Source organism: Oncorhynchus masou, chromosome 28 (assembly GCF_036934945.1).
Source record: "Oncorhynchus masou masou isolate Uvic2021 chromosome 28, UVic_Omas_1.1, whole genome shotgun sequence".
Taxonomy (NCBI): domain Eukaryota; kingdom Metazoa; phylum Chordata; class Actinopteri; order Salmoniformes; family Salmonidae; genus Oncorhynchus; species Oncorhynchus masou.
The window spans coordinates 21949085-21971578 of record NC_088239.1 but is presented as its reverse complement, the minus strand read 5'-3'; the positions used below and the strand labels follow the sequence as shown (position 1 = coordinate 21971578).

Here is a 22494-nt window from a genome sequence, read left to right as displayed (position 1 = left end):
ACATTTATTGGATATTTCAAACCTTTTTAACAAATCAAAAACTGAAAAATTGCGCGTGCAAAATTATTCAGCCCCTTTACTTTCAGTGCAGCAAACTCTCTCCAGAAGTTCAGTGAGGATCTCTGAATGATCCAATGTTGACCTAAATGACTAATGATGATAAATACAATCTACCTGTGTGTAATCAAGTCTCCGTATAAATGCACCTGCACTGTGATAGTCTCAGAGGTCCGTTAAAAGCGCAGAGAGCATCATGAAGAACAAGGAACACACCAGGCAGGTCCGAGATACTGTTGTGATGAAGTTTAAAGCCGGATTTGGATACAAAAAGATTTCCCAAGCTTTAAACATCCCAAGGAGCACTGTGCAAGCGATAATATTGAAATGGAAGGAGTATCAGACCACTGCAAATCTACCAAGACCTGGCCGTCCCTCTAAACTTTCAGCTCATACAAGGAGAAGACTGATCAGAGATGCAGCCAAGAGGCCCATGATCACTCTGGATGAGCTACAGAGATCTACAGCTAAAAAAGACCTGAGACTGCGACGGAGATTTGTCTTCCAACAAGACAATGATCCAAAACATAAAGCAAAATCTACAATGGAATGGTTCAAAAATAAACATATCCAGGTGTTAGAATGGCCAAGTCAAAGTCCAGACCTGAATCCAATCGAGAATCTGTGGAAAGAACTGAAAATTGCTGTTCACAAATGCTCTCCATCCAACCTCACTGAGCTCGTGCTGTTTTGGAAGGAGGAATGGGAAAAAATTTCAGTCTCTCGATGTGCAAAACTGATAGAGACATACCCCAAGCGACTTACAGCTGTAATCGCAGCAAAAGGTGGCGCTACAAAGTATTAACTTAAGGGGGCTGAATAATTTTGCATGCGCAATTTTTCAGTTTTTGATTTGTTAAAAAAGTTTGAAATATCCAATAAATGTCATTCCACTTCATGATTGTGTCCCACTTGTTGTTGATTCTTCACAAAAAAATACAGTTTTATATCTTTATGTTTGAAGCCTGAAATGTGGCAAAAAGTCGCAAAGTTCAAGGGGGCCGAATACTTTCGCAAGGCACTGTAAGTATTCAGACCCTTTACTCAGTACTTTGTTGAAGCACCTCTGGCAGTGATTACAGCCTTGAGTATTCTTGGGTATGATGCTGCAAGCTTGGCACACCTGTATTTGGGGAGTTTCGCCCATTCTCTGCAGATCCTCTCAATCTCTGTCAGATTGGATGGGGAGCGTTGCTGAACAGCTATGTTTGAACGAGTTCAAGTCCGTGCTCTGGCTGGGCCACTCATGGACATAGACTGTCCCAAAACCACTCTTGCCTTGTCCTTTTGTAAGGTGAAACTTCGCCCTAGCCTAAGCACTCTGGGGCAGATTTTCATCAAGGATCGCTCTGTACTTTGCAATATTCATCTTTGCCTCAATCCTGACTAGTCTCCCAGCCCCTGTTGCTGAAAAACATCCCCACAGCATGATGTTGCCTCCACCATGCTTCACCGTAGGGATGGTGCTAGGTTTCCTCTAGAAGTGATGCTTGGCATTCAGGCCAACGGGTTTCAATCTTGGTATCATCGGACCAGAGAATCTTGTTTCTCATGGTCTGACAGTCTTTAGGTGACTTTTGGCAAACTCCAAGCAGGCTGTCATGTGCCTTTTACTGAGGAGTGGCTTCCGTCTTGCCACTCTACCATAAAGGCCTGAGTGCTGCAGAGATGGTTGTCCTTCTGGAAGGTTCTCCCATCTCCACAGAGGAACTCCAGATCTCTTTCAGAGTGAGCATCTGGTTCTTGCTCACCTCCCTGACCAAGGCCCTTCTCCCCCGATCACTCAGTTTGGCCGGGCAGCAGGCTCTAGGAAGAGTCTTGATGGTTCCTAACTTCTTCCATTTAAGAATGATGGATGCCACTGTGTTCTTGGGGACCTTCAATGCTGTAGAAATGTTTTGGTACCCTTCCCTAGATCTGTGCCTTGACACAATCCTGTCTCTAAGCTCTACGGACAATTCCTTCAACCTCATGGCTTGGTTTTTCTCTGACATGCACTGTCAACTTTGGGACCTTTATATAGACCAAATAATGTCCAATCAATTGAATTGACCACAGGTGGACTCCAAGTTGTAAAAACATCTCAAAAAACATGGTCACTCTTGTGGGCTTATACAGTGGCAAGAACCCTTTGGAAATACCTGGATTTCTGCATAAATTGGTCAAAATCTGATCTTCATCTAGGTCACAGCAATAGACACACAGTTTGCTTAAACTAATAACACAAACAATTGTACTTTTTCATGTCTTTATTGGACACACTGTGTAACTTTTCCCACCCTGCACTGTGAATGTTATGTGAACCCTTGGATTTAACTCGTTGATCCTCCTTTGGCAGCAATAACCTTAACCCAATGTTTTCTGTAGTTGTGGATCAGACCTGCACAACTGTCAGGAGGAATTTTGGACCATTCCTCTTTACAAAACGGTTTAAGTTAGGCAGTATTGTGAACTGCTCTTTTGAGGTCATGCCACAGCATCTCAAATTGGGTTGAGGTCAGGAACCTGACTGGGCCAGTCCAGAAGGCGTATTTTCTTCTATTGAAGCCATTCTGTTAATTTACTTCTGTGTTTTGGGTCGTTGTCCTGTTGCATCACCCAACTTCTGTTGAGCTTCAACTGGCGGACACAGAGCCTAACATTCTCCTGTAAAACGTCTTGATAAATTTGGGAATTCATTTTTCCGTCAGCAAAGCAGCCCCAAACATGATTCTCCCACCGCCATACTTTAGTTGGGATTAGGTTTTGTTGTTGGTGTGCTGTGCTTTTTCTCTCTCCACAGTGTTGTGTGTTCCTTCCTATACAGGATATTTTGCCAGTAGCGCTGTGGAACATCCAGGTGCACTTTTTCATACTTCAGATGTACAGCAATGTTTTTTTTTTGGATAGCAGTGGCTTCTTCCGTGACGTTCTTCCTTGAACACCCTCCTTGTTTAGTGTTTTACATATTGTAGACTTGTCAACATGTTAGCATGTTAAAGATTTCTGTAAGTCTTCAGCTGACACTATGATTCTTGTTAACCTCATTGAGCATTCTGCTCTGTGCTCTTGCAGTTATCTTTGCAGGACGGCCACTCCTAGGGAGAGTACAAACAGTGCTGAACTTTCTCCATTTATAGACAATTTGTCTTACCATGGACTGATGAACATCAAGGCTTTTAGAGCTACTTTTGTAACCCTTTCCAGCTTTATGCAAGTCAACAATTCTTAGTCTTAGTGCTTCTGAGATCTCTTTAGTTCGAGGCATGGTTCACATCAGGCAATGCTTGTGAATAGCAAACTCAAATTTTGTAATTTTTTTTATAGGACAAGGCAATTTTAAAAACCTCTCCAATCTCATCTCATTGATTAGACTCCAGGTTAGCTGACTCCTGACTCCAATTAGCATTTGGAGAAGTCATTAGCCTAGGGGTTCACATACTTTCCCCAACCTATACTGTGAATGTTTAAATTATGTATTTTTCTTGCCATTAGTTTAAGCACACTGTCTATTGTTGTGACTTGTGACTCAAATTTGATGACCAATTTATGCAGAACTCCAGGTAATTCCTATGGGTTCACATACTTTTTCTTTCCACCGTAGATGAGGGGATATAGTTAGCTGGAGTATAAAGTATTCAAAAAGTCATTGTCAGTGGGTGGTTCTCACTTTTAAATAAATGTATGTTGTAATCCCCCAATAACATTTGTTTGCTATCTTCATTATTAATCCAATGTCAGAATTGGGATATGCATCCAATTACCAATTACCATCAAAAAATGAACAGGACTGATTTTCTATGAAAAGAGATTCAACATCAATGTTATCAGATGTAAGTGCGAGGCCCTCTCTGACTAAGAATTGAAAATGTTTATGAACAATAATGGACACTGCTCCTCCCACGAGGTTCTACAGCGGTGAACAGCATTATAAGGTGACATGTTATAAAGCACGTTGACGATGAAAGAACATTTTACAGCAGTGGTGGCCAACCCTTCTGGAGAACTACTGGATGTGCAGGCTTTTGCTCCAGCTCCTATCACACCTGATTCAGTCAAAGTTCTGATGAGCAGCTAAGTGTAATCCAGTATGTTGTTGCAGGGCAGAAATAAAACCCTGCACACACAGATACCGTCCTGGAGAGCTGCTTTTTATAATCTAGCTACAGACCATGAAAGTGAAACATAAATATTAAAGTATCTACAATACATCATAATCCCCTCAGGCTTTGCTACACGCACACACAATCTCAAACCGAGGGGGAGAAATGTGAACCAGTGTCTCACTACCTGAGTGTCACTCACAGTGAAAGGAGAGACGGTGTGTTCAAAGTAGTGTGTGTATAGTAAGTGTGTGTGTGGTTGAGTGGAATTAAAAGGTAGAAAAATGAATGTGCGGATAATGCAAAGTACATTTAAATGCCAGTGATATTGGAAATAGAGAAAGCGAGAAAGAGATGATTTGATGCTCCTACAGAGAACCGTGGCAGGGTTTTATATCCCACTCTCCCAATTTATCAGAATGTTTTAATGGCCGCATCAATCTGGGTTAATCTCATCCTGTCATAGTGTCAAAGGATTGAGACGACTTTAATATGGAGAGTGAGAGAGAGATTTGGAAGCAATAGAAAGAAGCGAGAGAGACTGTACTGCACATCAAATACGTAAATCAGTCACAGCATGTTTTTTTTGGTGCGTTTGATTTATACATTTGATGTGCAGTACAGTCTCTCTCGCTCCCAATCTCTCTCCCCCACGGGGCATCATTCTCTCCATATTAAAGCCGTCTCAATCCTCTGACACTATGACAGGATGAGATTAACCCAAATTGATGTGGCTATTAAAGCATTCAGATAAAGCAGGGGGGGGGTGTAAAACTCTGCTACAGTTCTCTGCAGGGGCATCAAACCATCTCTCTCTTTCTCTCCAGATCACTGCCATTTAAATGTACCTTGCATTACCAGCAGATTGCTCTAGCCCCCCTTGAGCTCCTTATAAAGTACCACGGCCACACATTTCATTGATGTGAATTTACAGCGGGTTTTAACCTGCTTCTTATGCATTGCACACCAGAGGAGGCTGGTGGGAGGAGCTTTAGGAGGACAGCCTCATTGTAATGGCTGGAAGGGGATATATGGAACGGTGTTAAACACATCAAATCAAATTTTGTCACATACACATGGTTAGCAGATGTTAATGCGAGTGTAGCGAAATGCTTGTGCTTCTAGTTCCGAAAATGCAGTAATAACCAACAAGTAATCTAACTAACAATTCCAAAACTGTCTTATACACAAGTGTAAGGGGATAAAGAATATGTACATAAAGATATATGAATGAGTGATGGTACAGAGCAGCATAGGCAAGATACAGTAAATGGTATCGAGTACAGTATATACATATGAGATGAGTATGTAAACAAAGTGGCATAGTTAAAGTGGCTAGTGATACATGTATTACATAAGGATGCAGTAGATGATAGAGTACAGTATATACGTATACATATGAGATGAATAATGTAGGGTATGTAATCATATTAGGTAGCATTGTTTAAAGTGGCTAGTGATATTTTACATCTAACATATGGAAACCACGTTATACGCCATGCTGCAGGGAAATTGTCTGTTTGATGTTGTTTGGTGGAACTGTGGGTGTGGGCCTTAATTCATTCCTTTTGGTTGTTTCCCCTTCACATTTTCTACCGAGTTGAATAGGTTATCTGGGGTGAAAAATGAGGGAGACAGCTTTTACAAGAGCTGCAAATAAGGAGGCAGAAACCTTTCAGCTTACAGTCATTGCTTACACATGTCCCACATCAGATTTAGTCCCAGATTAGAAGGAAGGAAAACCACAAGCCCTAAAATAGTGTCATTAAATAGTTCTGCGTTATGTTGATAGTGGTTGTGGAGATAACAGGCAGTTTCTATTCCAGTCACTAGGTGGCAGCAGAAGGCCTCTGTCAGCGCCTCCTTAGAGATGGTCTTTACTGATATCAGGAGGTTCAAAACATCAATGTGTATGTCAGTATTCAAGCTAATCGTACCATTCTGGTTTGCCGCAACTGGAAAAGGCTAATGTGTGTGAAGAGATGGAGGGAGAGGAGTGTGATGAAGGGCCTGAGTAACTACTGATATGTCTGAGTATTTCCAGACTATGTGCAGTGATACGGCTGTGATGCAGTGATACGGCTGTGATGCAGTGATACGGCTGTGATGCAGTGATACGGCTGTGATGCAGTGATACGGTTGTGATGCAGTGATACGGTTGTGATGCAGTGATACGGTTGTGATGCAGTGATACGGCTGTGATGCAGTGAAAAGGCTGTGATGCAGTGATACGGCTGTGATGCAGTGATACGGCTGTGATACGGCTGTGATGCAGTGATAAGGCTGTGATGCAGTGATACGGCTGTGATGCAGTGATACGGCTGTGATGCAGTGATACGGCTGTGATGCAGTGATAAGGCTGTGATGCAGTGAAGAAAGGAAACCATGACAAGGTGTAGGTAGGTATCAATTTTTTTTATTATCCCTAAAACTGCAGCATCGGACACATTTTAAAGCGGTAAACCATGTTGCAGGCTTTCATGAACACCAGGGTGATGTGTTCAGAACAAGACACATTTCCCCCCCCAGCAACACATACACACACTTTCGCTTACTATTAACACACACATACACAATAGCGATGCAGAGCACTGGAGCGGGGAGATCAAACAGTAGAACACTGACAAAGGGCCAGCCCAAGGAATGAATGAAGACTCCATTAACAGATGCACATGATCATGCCTTTCCATATTCCACAAAGAGAGAAATGAGGACCGTTATTAATGTGACACCCACCAACTCTTCTCAACCCAACTCCCAAATCACAACTGTCATTTTCTGATATATAGAAAATATAGATATAAATATATTCCTACAGTACATTCTCTAGTTTAAGACTGATTAATATGAGCCTATTGGTTCAAAATATTTACAAAGGTCCATGCGTCCACGATATACTTATAGTATAATAAATAGTCAACAAACATCATTACAGCATCAAGACGGATATTTCCTTCAACATGAACTAAGCAATTGAACGGTACAGCAAACTGTGATTATCAGCATTTACTAACCTGTTGGGGAGGGTTCCGGTGTGCGTGTGTCACCCTTTTCAGCGGTCACCATAGTCACCACTTCTGACCTAATGAGCCCAGTAAACAAAAGGGGCCGGGAGTCTGGGACTCCCAGATTGGCTACTGCCTGATTGGCTACTCCAGCCTGGAGTCAAGAAAATGGACACTAGGGCAAGTAGGAGTCGAGTTTAGGGTTTCCTCAGTATGAAGGGAAACAGTCACCCAACTAACAGCAGTAGTCATTTGCTTAACTGACTATTGCCATCATGTCTACATTGAGATAAGACATAACATATCAAATGACCATCGTCATCATCATCAATACAATTACAACTATTTTTTCATCAAAATAAGCAGGCTTAATGTAAGCTTCCTTGCCCAGTGGTTGCTTTGTCTGTGACATAATGAATGACAAAGGACACTTTGTATTGTAGGTGAAATATATCAATATCATATGTCCTCTTACAGCTTAAATATAAAGAGGCTCTTTAAACAGAATGGTGAACTAAATGCTAAGGTAGCAGAGGTCTGCAGAAGCACCAAGTGAGTTTTCTCCTCCAGGCTGTCTGTGTGTGTGTGAGTGTGTGTGAAAGAGAGGCAGACAGACAGAGAATAAAAGAGAGTGAAGAGAGAAATGTTGAGAGAGGAAGAAAGTGTGTCAGTGAAACACAAAACACAGACAGAAACAGAGACAGGAAAAGGAGAGAGAATGAGTAGGGGGAAAAAAATCCAAGATGGGCTGAGTTTTGGCACAGTGGCTGCCACAGTGGTTGCTAGGTGACGAACTGAGGGTGCACAAGAAGCACCTTCTTTGAGGTTGCTTCTCTCATTATGAACAGAGTGACCCCCTTAGGGCACTGAGGGCAGGGAGAGGAATTGCAGAGTCAGGTGGCCAAACCACATTTGAGTCTTTGTTTCCCAAATCTATCACACATAGCTAGATTACTAGCTATACTGAAGCAGGAAACCCCAATCTCCTCATGTTTTTGTAAACGCTGGCACAGCAAGGAGATCTAAAATATATACATTTCAGCAAACAATGCAGAAAAAGCACACACACACTTAACATTTTGAACTGTAACATCTCCACCGTGTTTCAAGTTTTGTTCTTTTTTTGAAGCCAAGAGCTGGATGCATTGTAAGAACCCCCAAGCGAAGTGAGCAATGACAATAAGTAATGTGACTGGTCTTCTCCCCCCCCCATACTAGACAGACAGTGACTACAGTGTCTCAGACAACGGCACCCCTACAGTGCTCTCAGGGTAATACCTTCAGGTACAGTGATACACATCTTCCAGTTGTATTGACCGCAGTAGTAATACTCCAGGTGTTGCAGCTTTGATGGTAATACAGCAGTTGTCCATTCAAATCCATATCCATTTTATCATAAAACATAACCAATATTAGCTGATACCTGAAACATACACTTTATAAAAAAAAATAAATGACAAAGAAATTATATCATGGGTGTCAAACTCATTCCAAGGAGGGCAGAGTGTCTGCGGGTTTCGCTCCTCCCTTGAACTTGACTGATGAATTAAGTAAATAGTAAGGAACTCCCCACACCTGGTTGTCTAGGGATTAATTGAAAGGAAAAAACAAAACCTGCAGACACTAGGCCCTCTGTGGAATGAGTTTGACACCCCCGGATTAAATTCAAATGTATAAATCGATCAGCAGACATCAGATGCATGAAATCTTATAATTTCAGACATTAAATATTCAACAACTTATAAATACCCAACCCATTTTACATCAACTGGCCTGATATTTACACTGAACAGAAATATGAAACGCAACATGTAAAGTGTTGGTCCCATGTTTCATGAGCTGAAATAAAACATCCCAGAAATGTTCTATATGCACAAAAAGCTTATTTCGCTCAAATGTTGTGCACACATTTGTTCACATCGCTGTTCATGAGCATTTCTCCTTTGACAAGCTAATCCATCCACCTGACAGGTGTGGCATATCAATACGCTGATTAAACAGCATGATCATTACATAGGTGCACCTTGTGCGGGGGACAATAAAAGGCCACTCTAAAATGTGCAGTTTTGTCACAGACGTCTCAAGTTTTGAAGGAGCGTGCAATTGGTATGCTGACTGTAGGAATGTCCACTAGAGCTTTTGCCAGAGAATGTAATGTTAATTTCTCTACCAACGTCATTTTAGAGAATTTGGCAGTACGTCCAGACCACGTGTAACCACGCCAGCCCAGAACCTCCACATTTGGCTTCTTCACCTGCGGGATCGTCTGAGACCAGACACCCTGACAGCTGATAAAACTGTGGGTTGGCACAACTGAAGAATATCTGCACAAACTTTCAGAAACCGTCTCAGGGAAGCTCATCTGCATGCTCGTCGTCCTCACCAGGGTCTTGACCCGACTGTATTTTGGCGTCGTAACCGACTTTAGTGGGCAAATGCTCACCTTTGATGGCCACTGGCATACTGGAGAAGTGTGCTCTTCAGGGATGAATCCCGGTTTCAATTGTACCAAGCAAATGGCAACGTATGGCGTTGCGTGGGCGAGTGGTTTGCCGATGTCAACGTGGTAAACAGAGTGCCCCATGGTGGCGGTGGGGTTATGGTGTGGGCAGGCATAAGCTACGGACAACTAACACAATTACATTTTATTGATGGCAGTTTGAATGCACATAGAATCCGTAACGAGATCCTGAGGCCCATTGTCATGCCATTCATCTGCCACCATCACCTCATGTTTCAAAATGAGATTTTTTTTATTTTTTCACCTTTATTTAACCAGGTAGGCTAGTTGAGAAGTTCTCATTTGCAACTGCGACCTGGCAGAATTTAGGGCCCCATGTCACAAAGATCTGTATACAATTTCCGGAAGCTGAAAATGTCCCAGTTCTTCCATGGCCTGCATACTCACCAGACAGGTCGCGCATGTTTGGGATGCTCTGGATCGATGTGTACGACAGCGTTTTCCAGGTTGCGACAATATCCAGCAACTTCGCACAGCCATTGAAGAGGAGTGGGATAACATTCTACAGGCCACAATCAACGGTCTGATTCAACTCCATGCGAAGGAGTCGCACTGCATGATGGAGGTCACACCAAATACTGACTGGTTTTCTGATCCACGCCCCAACCTTTTCGTTTAAGGTGTCTGTGACCAACAGAGGCATATCTGTATTCCCAGTGATGTGAAATCCATAGATTACGGCCTGAGAAATGTATTTCAATTGACTGATTTCCTTCCATGAATTATAACTCAGTAAAATCCTTGCAATTGTTGCATGTTGCATTTATATTTTTGTTCAGTGTAGAAGAAAATGGTAAGGTGCCTCTAGAGCAGTGATCCTCAAACCTCTCCTCAGGGACCACCAGCCATTCCGCGTATTTGATCTATTCCACCTGATTCAACTTATCAACTAATCGTCAAGCCCTTGGTTGCATTCCCCTGGTCAGAAGTTGCATGAATCAACCAATGGTCACATGCCACCTCATCAACTGTGCCGTCGGGCACCAGATTGCTCTAACATATGTGGTTATCTGAGACGCAAAATACCCATCCAGGCATTGTAATAACTGGCATGCGTCATCAATGTCTGGGCAGAGAAACGCAACCCTTGACGAGGTGAATCAGGAAAACATTTGGGGGTTCCAGAGGAGAGGTTTGAGGAGGAGTGCTCTACAGCACCTTAGCAAGATGTAGGATTAAGCCTAAATACACATGGGTGCTGGATCAAACTGGCAAAGAGACTCCGCTCTACTTTGCATTGATCCTTTCTCCCCTACATTGATATTACATGATAATAAGTTTGATTCAGCATACATTATAATGTGAAGTGTTCACAAGGGTTTACTTCAAGTGTTTGATTTAATTTAGTCCCCATTTCTTTCCTGTCATATATGTAAAGCTATAGAGTTTCATCCAGACTGAAAGACTGGGGACTAAACCACGGTTCCCATGTCCTCCCTATAAGGCCTCAACAGGGGACTTCCTCTCCTGTTCTCTGGGTGCAGCTTTAGAGGAGCATTGTTTGAAACAAGGCCATTGACCCGGGATAGGAATATAGGGGACTAACAGAGAGAGTTGGAAAGAGCACATCTTTAGACATTGCTCTATGTCTCCATCCTTTAAATGGCAAAGTCCATCAAGTTTCTATGCAGAACACATCATAGTCACCCAACAGAGTGAGATAGTATTTACAGAACTTGGGAAAGGTCAGCGGGCATGTGAGAAGCTTGTCTTGTTGGTTGAAAAGCTACAGAAAAAAATAACTTGCACGACAACTGCCAAATAAACTAACTGGAGCATGGTCAGAAAAATATGAAATGTTCCAAAACCCAGTGTCAAACACAATATATCACATCGATGAAACATGAATACAGGGCAAAATGGCCAACTGGACAGATAACGGTTAAATAGCTACAAATCTTAAAATAGCTGCACCTATCAACATTTATTACAAATTAAGATCACATGATTAAAGAAATGTCTATATACTCCAACCAAAGTAGTCATTGTCTCCAGACATCCCACAGTATGGACCAACACACAGAGAAACTGAATACTAAAAAGGCCTCTCTTACCTCAACTGTCGCCCACAAACTAGATTTCTTCTCCCGACACAGTACGAAATCAGTCCAAAATTAAAAATAAATAATTTTATACTGAACAGTGTGTGTGTGTGTGTGTGTGTGTATATCAAAACATGTTCCTGTCTTTTGCAGATAGTTTAAAAACAAATAAAATACATACAGTACATTTATATCACGACACATTCTAAACCATATTAACTTTTTGTATTATACAAGACCATGGAAAAGTAGGCAAATGCAGATGGTGATATACAGTAGCATAATTTGAGAACACAATCAACATTGGGGAAACAATAAGATCGAGCTTGAATAAAATACAAAAATGTTTTGGCTTCGTGAATTTATGCTACTGTACTACCATTATCTCTTGTAACCTGTGTGGATAGTGATGTGGATAGTGATGAGGTGAAAACCAGAGGTCTTCTCAAAAAAAAAAAAAAAATAGGCCATGTTCTACTTGCCCTTCTGTTAGTAGTACTAAGCTACATATTCACACAGACTATAAAGAGTCACAAAACACTAGCCTTTACAAGCAGATGGGAATGTTTCATGCGTGGAAGTGTCCCATTCATGCACGAACCCAGAGGGACACTATTACTGATTGTTTCACTCTACATCGTTGCTGTTGTGTAAGAGGCTTTATCGCATGCACCGCTAACCTGGCTGGCTAAGCTAAGGATATTAGCTTAGCAACAGGCATGACCTTGAGATTGAAAACATGTGCCTAGGTTTTACTCACAGCATAGCATGGGACTGCCCCACCATCCACAGATTATGTGTCGGTCTATTGCATATGGACGTTACTACAAAAACGAGAAGCAGGCAAAAAAAAGGCATTCCCTTGATTCAGGCAGGATGACATAATTCTGAGTGCGAATAAGTGGGGACCCATCACACTTTTTTTTTGCTTAGGATGACTTAATTCCACGAGCCTGGAGCTCTGATTGGATTTATTGCATACTTCACCGGAGGAGGGGACCTCACTAAAAGCCCTACCAGACAAACAATTGATTTCTCTGCGTTTTTCTTCTCTGGTTTCACACACAGCAGACATACACAGAGACAGGGTCCGAAGCCCCCTGGGGATTAAACATTCACCTCTCTAGAGGTACAGTTACACCACTGTTGTAGCATAGCATCCATAGCAACGCCTTTTTCTTTTTGGAGGTGCTCTTTATTCCTCCACTTTCTCAGAGTCACGATGCGCGGCGTAGTGATTCCAGAATAGATCATGCAGAAGAGAGGACAATGAGATTGGAGAGAGATCATCACTGTTCACATCTTTTTTAGGGTAGCGAACCAATGAGGGCACAGTGACAGCTCTCTCACCCCCAGTCTCTAGCACCAGACAGCCATTTAGGTGCCAGTGCTATTTAGCAGTAGAGCGACATCCTGCTGCGCCGCATGGCCTCGCTGATCAGGTACGCCGGGCTTACCTCGGGCTCCTCTTTCATTACCTCAATGTTCTGCCACTCGCCGCACTGGTTGGACTTCTTGATGGTGTCCACCACGCAAAGTGCGTACAGGCAGTCCTCAAAGGTGGCCGCCATAGTCAGCGGCCTTTCATCCCACGTGCGCCGGTCGTCCTGGTCCTCAAAGGCCTGACGCACCGCCTGCACCATACGGATGGTTCCTGTCAGGTAGGGCGAAGGGATGTCACTGAAAGCCTTCTCCGGTAGGGAGGCCTTCTCCAGAGGGGTGCTGTCTTTCAGAAGTAGCTCCGGCCCTCCCTCCATGGTGTTCTTCTGGCCGTACAGGTCCGTGCCGCTGACCGTCAGCCGGCCCACCGTGCCCACCACGATCACCTCCTGGCGGAAGTCACCAGGCACGTTGAAGTTGAGTGTGACGGTGCAGCAGGCGCCGCCCTCCAGCACCATCTGGAAGGTGCAGAAGTCGTCACTGGTGATCTGTCGGATGCCGCAGATGTGCTCCGTCTGCTTGACGAAAGTCTTGAGGAAGCCGTGCACCTTGGCCGCCCGCTGGCCCGTGAGAAAGGCGAGCAGGTCAATGATGTAGCTGCCTACCGAGTGCAGCCCCCCACCGCCCATCAGGTCGTCACAGCTCCAGTTGTACTTCTTACCCAACAGGCTGCCGCTGTGGACCTGGGCCTCGCAGACCAGCAGCTCCCCCACGTAGCCCTCCTCCACTAGCTCTTTCATGCGTACAAAGGCGGGAAGGAAGCGCAGTACGTTTCCCATGATGCTCAGCAGCTTGGGGTAGTACTGGGCGGCCGACATCATGCGAAAGGCATCCAGTGGGGTGGCCGTTCGGTCACAGATCACATTCTTACCGATACCTAGGTAGTGGGAGAGAGAGAGACCAATGTTACTCACACGTAGACATAATATCCTCTTCTTCATGAAAACATCACCTGAAGAGACATTAAATCAGTGCAAAAAACAGATACCCCTCCCCCCCGACGAGCTGACACAAATATTCTAACATAGCCTCTCCAAAACTATTTTAAACCCACGGGTCAACAAGTGATTCTGAAAATGAAACATGAGAAAACATTCTAGAAGCTTTGTCAATACTGTTGTTTTTCTGAGAGGAAAGAGTCAGTCAGTCTGTCATGAGTGTACCTACTGTACAGATAGGTTTGACTTTAGACTGCTGTGGGAAGCAAATGAGAGTGGAGAGACAGAGAGAAAGAGAGAGAAACCTCATTAGGCCCTCTTTTAATTCCACTACTTACCAAACCCCCAGTGGTGCTGTGCTCACAACCTCATTACAGATATCTATGAGGAATACAGCTGCTACAAAAAGAACGCTGGGCAAAACATAGCTTCTATGAACCATGTAACAGCAGAGCAGACTGAGGGAGAAAGAGAGAGAGGCTATTCACACACTGCCTTGACTGTGCCGCGAGAAAGGCTAAAACAATTAACATAGAGCCGCTAATAGCCCATTACACTATTACGCTCAAGGGCACATTACTCCGAGCTGAGCAATTACCCTATTCATAACTCCGTGTCTGCAGTGACTTTGAGAAACAAAAATGGACACCAGACAGCCAATAAAATAAAAGCGATGGGGAATTGTGGGTGGCCAATCAAAAGATTGTATATACAAAAACGTTTTTTAAAAAGACCCTCCACCACCCAATGGTAATGAAAGCGTTCTGGTAATAGAAGGCCAATGGATACCCCCTACACCACCTGATTCCTGGCCAGCCTGCCCCCCATGAACACAATGCCCCCTGTAATTAATCCAGTCACATTGATGAACAGCAGGGGTGGGAAAACATCCAACCCCTTCAAACCCCCTCCTTTGCCCATTCCACATCCCAACCACCCCTATTTAGAGGCACCAATCACTTCCTAAATATCCCCCCAATCCATGTGAAGAACAGGCAGGCGGCACCCAGAGACGTTTTGGAACTGAAACTTCCCAGCTAATCTCCCATTAGCGCCGAACGACTAGATCCAGCCAGGCCAGGAAATTAATCCCCTTGACCCAGTTCTCCGGTGCGATGGAAAAAGCCTTCCCACTGGACAAAGGCACCGAGGCTGGCTACAGTGCACCCTTATCGAGGAGGCCTGACCCCAGGTCTGCACCCCTGCGAAAAGTTAAGCGCCGTCGGCTCTCAGTTAAACAACTTGGCACATAGGCCTGCGATGAGTGAGAGCTAGTGACAGACAGCCAGGCTGCTAGCGAAAAGCTAAACTGAGCCGGTCTTAGCCTAGCCTATAATGTTCCTGTCACAATTTCTCACGCCTATGAAAAGCGTCCCTTTTACAAATCCATTCTCACACCAGCTCACGCTGTGTTGATGCATTACGTCTGAGGCCTACTTTGCAGACAGCTCTTCAAGTCATGAGTTGACTTCCCCTCACTTCCTGTCTGAAAGGTTGCTAGCTAGATTCTGGAGGTCACACTGAAGGTCATCAGTCGAGCTCAACAGCACCTGAGTGGAAAGGGGAGTGTGTGTATGAGAGCAAAGCTAGAGGGAGCGGGATTGAGTGTGAGGAAGAGAGTATGCAGAGGACATGGAGAGGGGGAGAGAATGAAAGAGAGGTGCACATGTGAGTGAGACAGAGAGCTAAAGTGGCAAAGGGAAATCAACCAAGAGACGGAAAGAGAGAGAGCGAGAAAGGTGGAGAGCTTATTCCATCATGTGGCCTGCGGTACACACTTCCTGCAGTTGTCCCCAGGGTGCTGCTGGCGGATTAGAGAAGCCAGTCTAGCACTAATGACTAAAGCTTTGCAACAGGCAGACCAGAGGCTTCATACAGCCAGGGCACATAGAAATAGAGGAGGTCATTGCTAACTGTGTTAGCCAATGCTAACTAAAGTGAAGTTTCCCCTAGTAGAAATACAGTACTAACCGTGTTAGCCAATGCTAGCTGGGGTGAAGTTTGAATCTCACAGGTAGTGTCTACGTCCCAGTGGGAGTCCGGTAATGGAGCAGAAAAAGCCTCTGGCATCACAGAACAGCCCCTTACCATCTATAATGCATGTTAAGCGCCAGGCATACAGTAGTTCAAAGAACCCACTAGCTGTGCCTGACAGAGTGAGGAAGCTGGCAGTGGGTAGTGGGAATTCCACCCCATGCTAAGCATGTGGTCGACACCAGATTGCCATTTCAGAGGGCAGAGCTGACACTGCCCTTCTCGTTAAACCTAACCTGGGTTTTTGATGTTTTGAAGTCATCAAGTGTCATGAGTAGCCATAAACATCCTTGGGTGCTTTTGATTTTAAGACGCCTGTCAGAATCACCTACTGTACATGAGACAATCCCGTCATCTCAATGATTCTCATGCATCCCTAGAGACACCCAGTCTATGACTTTAAATTTACTAGACAAGGACTGTAGGTGAACAGAGACATATTGAGTCTCAATATACATTTTTCATCACAGTCTCAATAGCCTGTCATAGGCAGAAACTTTTTTTTAAATATTTTTTTAAATATAAGCTACTACTGTTCACCAACACAGAAATGTTGACGGCATTAACGCAAATCCATGTTTAAATCAGAGTGAGTCATGAGGTCTTATAGCTCTGGTTAATAAGGAAGCACCTACTGGAACATCTCCCATCCTCTACACATTCAATATTAACAGCACTTAAGCAATGACAACTTCTTACATCATACAGTAGCACGATAAAGGACTGTTTGATAGGAGAGGCAGCAGCAAAAACCTCAAAATCTGGGCCAACAAAACCCACAAATTCAAGCATGGAAAATGAGCAGCGAACACTAAGACCACTGATTAGCAGTAAGCCACTGGCATGTGGACACCACACAGCTTCAAGATCAGTCATGGTTTCCAATGGGCGATGTGCCCATTTCTCTTCAAAATAAAACCATTCAAACAGATCTAATATGAATGAGCAGCCTAATTGTCACTAGGCTCCAAGAATCGCATCTTCATTCTCAATTACCCATCTTCTGTCACTGGGAGGAATTAAAACATGAAAAAGGAGAAAGAAGGGGGGAACCCACTTAACGCCACAGAGGTAATCACACATCCCTCCAGTCATCAACGCTGGAGAAAGGAATACAACTGCCTTTTCAGAGAGAGAGAAAAAGAGAGAGAGAGAGAGAAAGAGAGAGAAGAGCATGCAAACTGATGGCTACACCTAACTTCCACCTATCTAAACTCAGCATAAAAAGAAACGTCCCCTTTTCAGGACCCTGGCTTTCAAAGATAATTTGTAAAAATCCAAATAACTTTACAGATCTTCATTGTAAAGGGTTTAAACACCGTTTCCCATGTTTGTTCAATGAACCAGAAACAATTAATGAACATGCACCTGTGGAACGGCCATTAAGACACTAACAGCTTTCAGACGGTAGGCAATTAACGTCACAGTTATGAAAACTGAGGACACTAAAGATGCCTTTCTACTGACTCTGAAAACACCAAAAGAAAGATGCCCAGGGTCCCTGTTCTTCTGCGTGAACGTGCCTTAGGCATGCTGCAAGGAGGCATGAGGACTGCAGATGTGGCCAGGGCAATAAATTGCAATGTCCATACTGTGAGACGCCGAAGATAGCGCAACAGGGAGACAGGACAGACAGCTGATAGTCCTCGCAGTGGCAGACCACGTGTAACACCTGCACAGGATCAGTACATCCGAACATCACACCTGCGGGACAGGTACAGCATGGCAACAACAACTGCCTGAGTTACACCAGGAACGCACAATCCCTCCATCAGTGTTCAGACTGTCTGTAATTGGCTGAGAGAGGCTGGACTGAGGGTTGTAGGCCTGTTGTAAGTCAAATCCTCACCGGCAACAATGTCGCCTAGGGGCACAAACCCACCGTCGCTGGACCAAACAGGACTGGCAAAAAGTGCTCTTCACTGATGAGTTGTGGTTTTGTCTCACCAGGGGTGATGGTCAGATTCGCGTTCATCGTCAAAGGAATGAGAGTTACACCGAGGCCTGTACTGTGGAGCGGGATCGATTTGGAGGTGGAGGGTCACAGCATCATCGGACTGAGCTTGTCATTTCAGGCAATCTCAACGCTGCGCGTCACAGGGAAGACATCCTCCCCCCTCATGTGGTACCCTTCCTGCATGACATGACCCTCCAGCATGACAATGCCACCAGCCATACTGCTCGTTCTGTGTGTGATTTCTTGCAAGACAGGAATGTCAGTGTTCTGCAATGGCCAGCGAAGAGCCTGGATCTCAATCCCATTGAGCATGTCTGGGACCTGTTGGATCGGAGGGTGAGGTCTAGGGCCATTCCACCCAGAAATGTTTGGGAACTACCAAGGCACCTACCTTGGTAGAAGAGTGGGGTAACATCTCAGTTCATGAGGAGGAGATGCACTGCAGTACTTAATGCAGCTGTTGGCCACACCAGATACTAACTGTTACTTTGATTTTGACCCCCCCCTCCCCCCTTTGTTCAGGGACATATTATTCCATTTCTGTTAGTCACATGTCTGTGGAACTTGTTCAGTTTATGTCTTAGTTGTTGAATCTTGTTATGCTCATACAAATATTTACACATGTTAAGTTTGTTGAAAATAAACGCAGTTGACAGTGAGAGGACGTTTCTTTTTTTTGTTGAGTTTAGTTCAGGAACTAGGGGTTGTGATCAGACCAGGAAGAGTGACAGCAGAGAGGGTTTTCCCCTCCCCCAATCACTAGACTTGTCCCAGATGTGTCACTGTCACAAGTGTGGCCAGAGACTAAGATAGTAGTGCCACACCTCACCATAGTGAGACACCCCATGCCTCCTAAATCCCTCTGCTGACCGCATTACCTCAGGGCTTAAAATACACACCTGCGTATCATCATTCCATCTCCCCCTGGAACAGAGGCAGGTAAAATTGGTTCTGTCTCTTCTATGGGGCAAACGAAGACGTGTGATGCACAATAGACGCCACTTAGCCTATCACAGTGGCTTGCTCAGATTGCACTCTGATTGAAAGAGAGGGGGATTATGGGAGAATATGGGAGGTGGGTGTAAATGAATTGTGCGCTCAGAGAAGGGTGAAATGCAGCAGCAGCATCATTATGACAAAGGGCCGGCGGGCTTCCCGTGGCGCCGCTAGCTGTTCTACCTACCGCTCCACTGTGCCAGATAAATCCCAATATTCTAATGACCAACCCATCCCCACCAGATGTACATCAAGGAGCCAGGGCAGGCGTGACAGGAGCAAGATAAGCCCTGGGAATAGTGTGTTTGGTATTAATGATGGTACGAAAGTGACATACAGACGCACACAACTGCACAAACACTGCATAGACACTATATAAACAAAAGTATGTGGATTCGGCTATTTCAGCCACACCCGCTGCTGATGGGTGTATGAAATCAAGCACACAACCATGCAATCTGCATAGACAAACATTGGCAGTAGAATGGCCTTACTGAAGAGCTCAGTGACTTTCAATGTGGCACCGTCATAGCATGCAACCTTTCCAACAAGTCAGTTCGTCAAATTTCAGCCCCGCTGGTGCTGCCCTGGTCAACTGTAAGTGCTGTTATTGTGAAGTGGAAATGTGTAGGAGCAACAACGGCTCAGCCTCAAAGTGGTAGCCCACACAAGTTCACAGAACGGGAGTGCCGAAGCGAGTAATGTAAAAATCGCCTGTCCTCGGTTGCAACACTCACTACTGAGTTCCAAACTGCCTCTGGAAGCAATGTCTGGAAGCAATGTCAGTACAATAACTGTTTGTTGGGAGCTTCATGAAAGGGGATTCAATGGCATTCTAGACGATTATGTGCTTCCAACTTTGTGGCAACACTTTGGGGAAGGCCCTTTCCTGTTTCAGTATGACAATGCCCCTATGCACAAAGCGAGGTCCATACAGAAAAGGTCTGTTGAGATCGGTGTGGAAGAACTTGACTGGCCTGCAGAGACCTGACCTCAACCCCATTGAACACCTTTGGGATGAATTGGAAGGCCAACTGCGAGCCAGGCCTAATCGCCCAAGATCAGTGCCCGACCTCACTAATGTTCTTGTGGTTGAATGGAAGCAAGTCCCCGCAGCAATGTTCCAAAAACCTTTCCAGCAGCAATGTTCCAAAAACCAGAAGAGTGGAGGCTGTTATAGCAGCAAAGGGGGGACCAACTCCATATTAGTGCCCATGATTTTGGAATGAGATGTTTGAAGAGCAGGTCATGTAGCGTATATTGACAAAATATGTAGTGCAAATTCATGATGCAAAAGCACAATAAGGCAAAAGCACGTGTCATGCACAAGCTGCATAAAATGACAATATGTACACCGAAGTGCATTGCAGTCCAATTACGCACAAACACACTTATCCAGCGTTCGTGCACATTAACAATAAGGTTGAGGAAGGAAGCCAGAGGAGGGTGACTGTAGAGGGGGGGAAATGGGATTTAGGTGGTGGTGGAGGAAGCTTGTTACAGAGAGTGCAGAAGCTAGAGGCAGTCTGTGTCTGTGGTATTGAATTACAGGTCCCCTTAGGCAACATAGCCTATCACACCCTGCACCATTGATCCACACTCAGCTGCAGCAGCAAACACACCCAGAGAGGAGTGTCCACATCCAGGCACACAAGACAGGTCAACAACCTCTCTTCTGGGATACTGGACAGAGAGCCGTAAGGCTAATGCTAATTATGGTTGGAATTTAGCTGGTAGTTGTGTTGTGTTTTCACCTCCACACAGTTAATAACCAGAGCTGACGGCTGAACACAAGGCCCCTCTACTTTAGGATGCCGAAAATAGAAGCGGCTGAGAAAATAAACAAAAACGGGGAAAACCGGTCAATCATGAACGCTGTCATGTGCACATGCCTCTCTGAGACAGAGTCAAGACAACGTGTCTGTCTGCGAGACAGACTGATCTTCAGATAGGAAAATGCCAGCTTTTATAGTGTGGAACAGGGAAAGGGTATACCAGATCAGTTGCATTCAACCACATTTAACCCCAACCCCTCTGAATCAGAGCGGTGCGGGTCGCTGTCGTCCAAATCATCGGCGCCCAGGGAGCTGTAGTTGTTGGGGGTTTAACTGCCTTGCTGAAGTGCAGAACGGAACATTTTTTCCACCTTTCCCGCTCAGTGATTCAAACCAGCAACCTCTCAGCGGCCCAACACTCTTAACCGCTATGCTACCTGCCGCCAGTGGAATTATGCTGCCGTTGTACAGGAGCTAACCCGCTGTTACCTTGCAGTCTTTTTCACTTGTGGATGCTATATGACTGTGTGTGTGTGTGTGTGTGTGTGTGTGTGTGTGTGTGTGTGTGTGTGTGTGTGGTGACAGTGTACAAGACTAAGTGGAATGAGTGGGCTTCCAAAGATCAAAGTGTGTCGTCTGCTAGCAACCCGGTGGAAAAGTAATTAGCCCAGCCATTGAACACAAGGCCACAATGTTCTGCCCAATCAGTGTTTAAATCAACCAAGGCTTTTTTCAGAAGCTTATAGACTCATTATCAACGTACACTGGTGGATGGGAGAGAAGGTGCTGATATCGTTGGTAACGATAAAAAGCTGCAGAAGGAGGGCAAACAAACAAAAGATAGTGGCTTTAACTCAAAGCAAAGACAAAGATAGACTAGCTAATGGAGTGCCAAACAGTAGATGGCAATGAACTGTATCAAACGTATGCTAAGAATGTGCAACATTCTCGGTCAGTAGGACAGAAAACTATTTCTCTGAGGAAGTGCTGACAACAACCTCTCCCTCAACGTGATCAAGACAAAGGAGATGATTGTGGACTACAGGGAAAAAGAGGACCGAGAACGCCCCCATTCTCATCGACGGGGCTGTAGTGGAGCAGGTTGAGAGATTCAAGTTCCTTGGTTGTCCACATCACCAACAAACTAGAATGGTCCAAACACATCAAGACAGTCGTGAAGAGGGCACGACAAAACCTATTCCCCCTCAGGAGACTGAAAAGATTTGGCATGGGTCCCTGGGTCCCCCCCCTTACACCACTGCTACTCTCTGTTGTTATAATCTATGCATAGTCACTTTAATAACTCTACCTACATGTACATATTACCTCAACTAACCGGTGCCCCCGAGCATTGACTCTGTACCAGTACCCCCTGTATATAGTCTCGCTATTATTATTTTATTGCTGCTCTTCAGTTACTTGTTACTCTTATTTCTTATTCTTACTCATATCTATACATTTTTAACTGCAATGTTGGTTAGGGGCTCGTAAGTAAGCATTTCACTGAACACCTGTTGTGTTCAGTGCTTGTGACTAATAAAATGTGATTTGATACTACCCTTGTAATTACCAGACTGATCACCGCGCAGCGAACGATCATGTAAGCTTGCGAGATCAAGCGGCTTTGCGAGGCCATGCTGATAAAGG

At 44.6% G+C, this 22494-nt stretch overlaps 1 protein-coding gene across 1 annotated transcript in view; it reads right to left on the bottom strand.

The window, feature by feature from the left end:
- Positions 1-8352: 8352 nt before the first annotated feature.
- LOC135517359 (glucose-fructose oxidoreductase domain-containing protein 1) overlaps positions 8353-22494 on the bottom strand; it is a 41251-nt gene continuing 27109 nt past the window's right edge. The window contains exon 2 of the mRNA XM_064941583.1: positions 8353-14024. Within this exon, the coding sequence (XP_064797655.1) occupies positions 13102-14024 (923 nt within the window). The 3' untranslated portion in view covers positions 8353-13101. The remainder of the gene's footprint in view (positions 14025-22494) is intronic.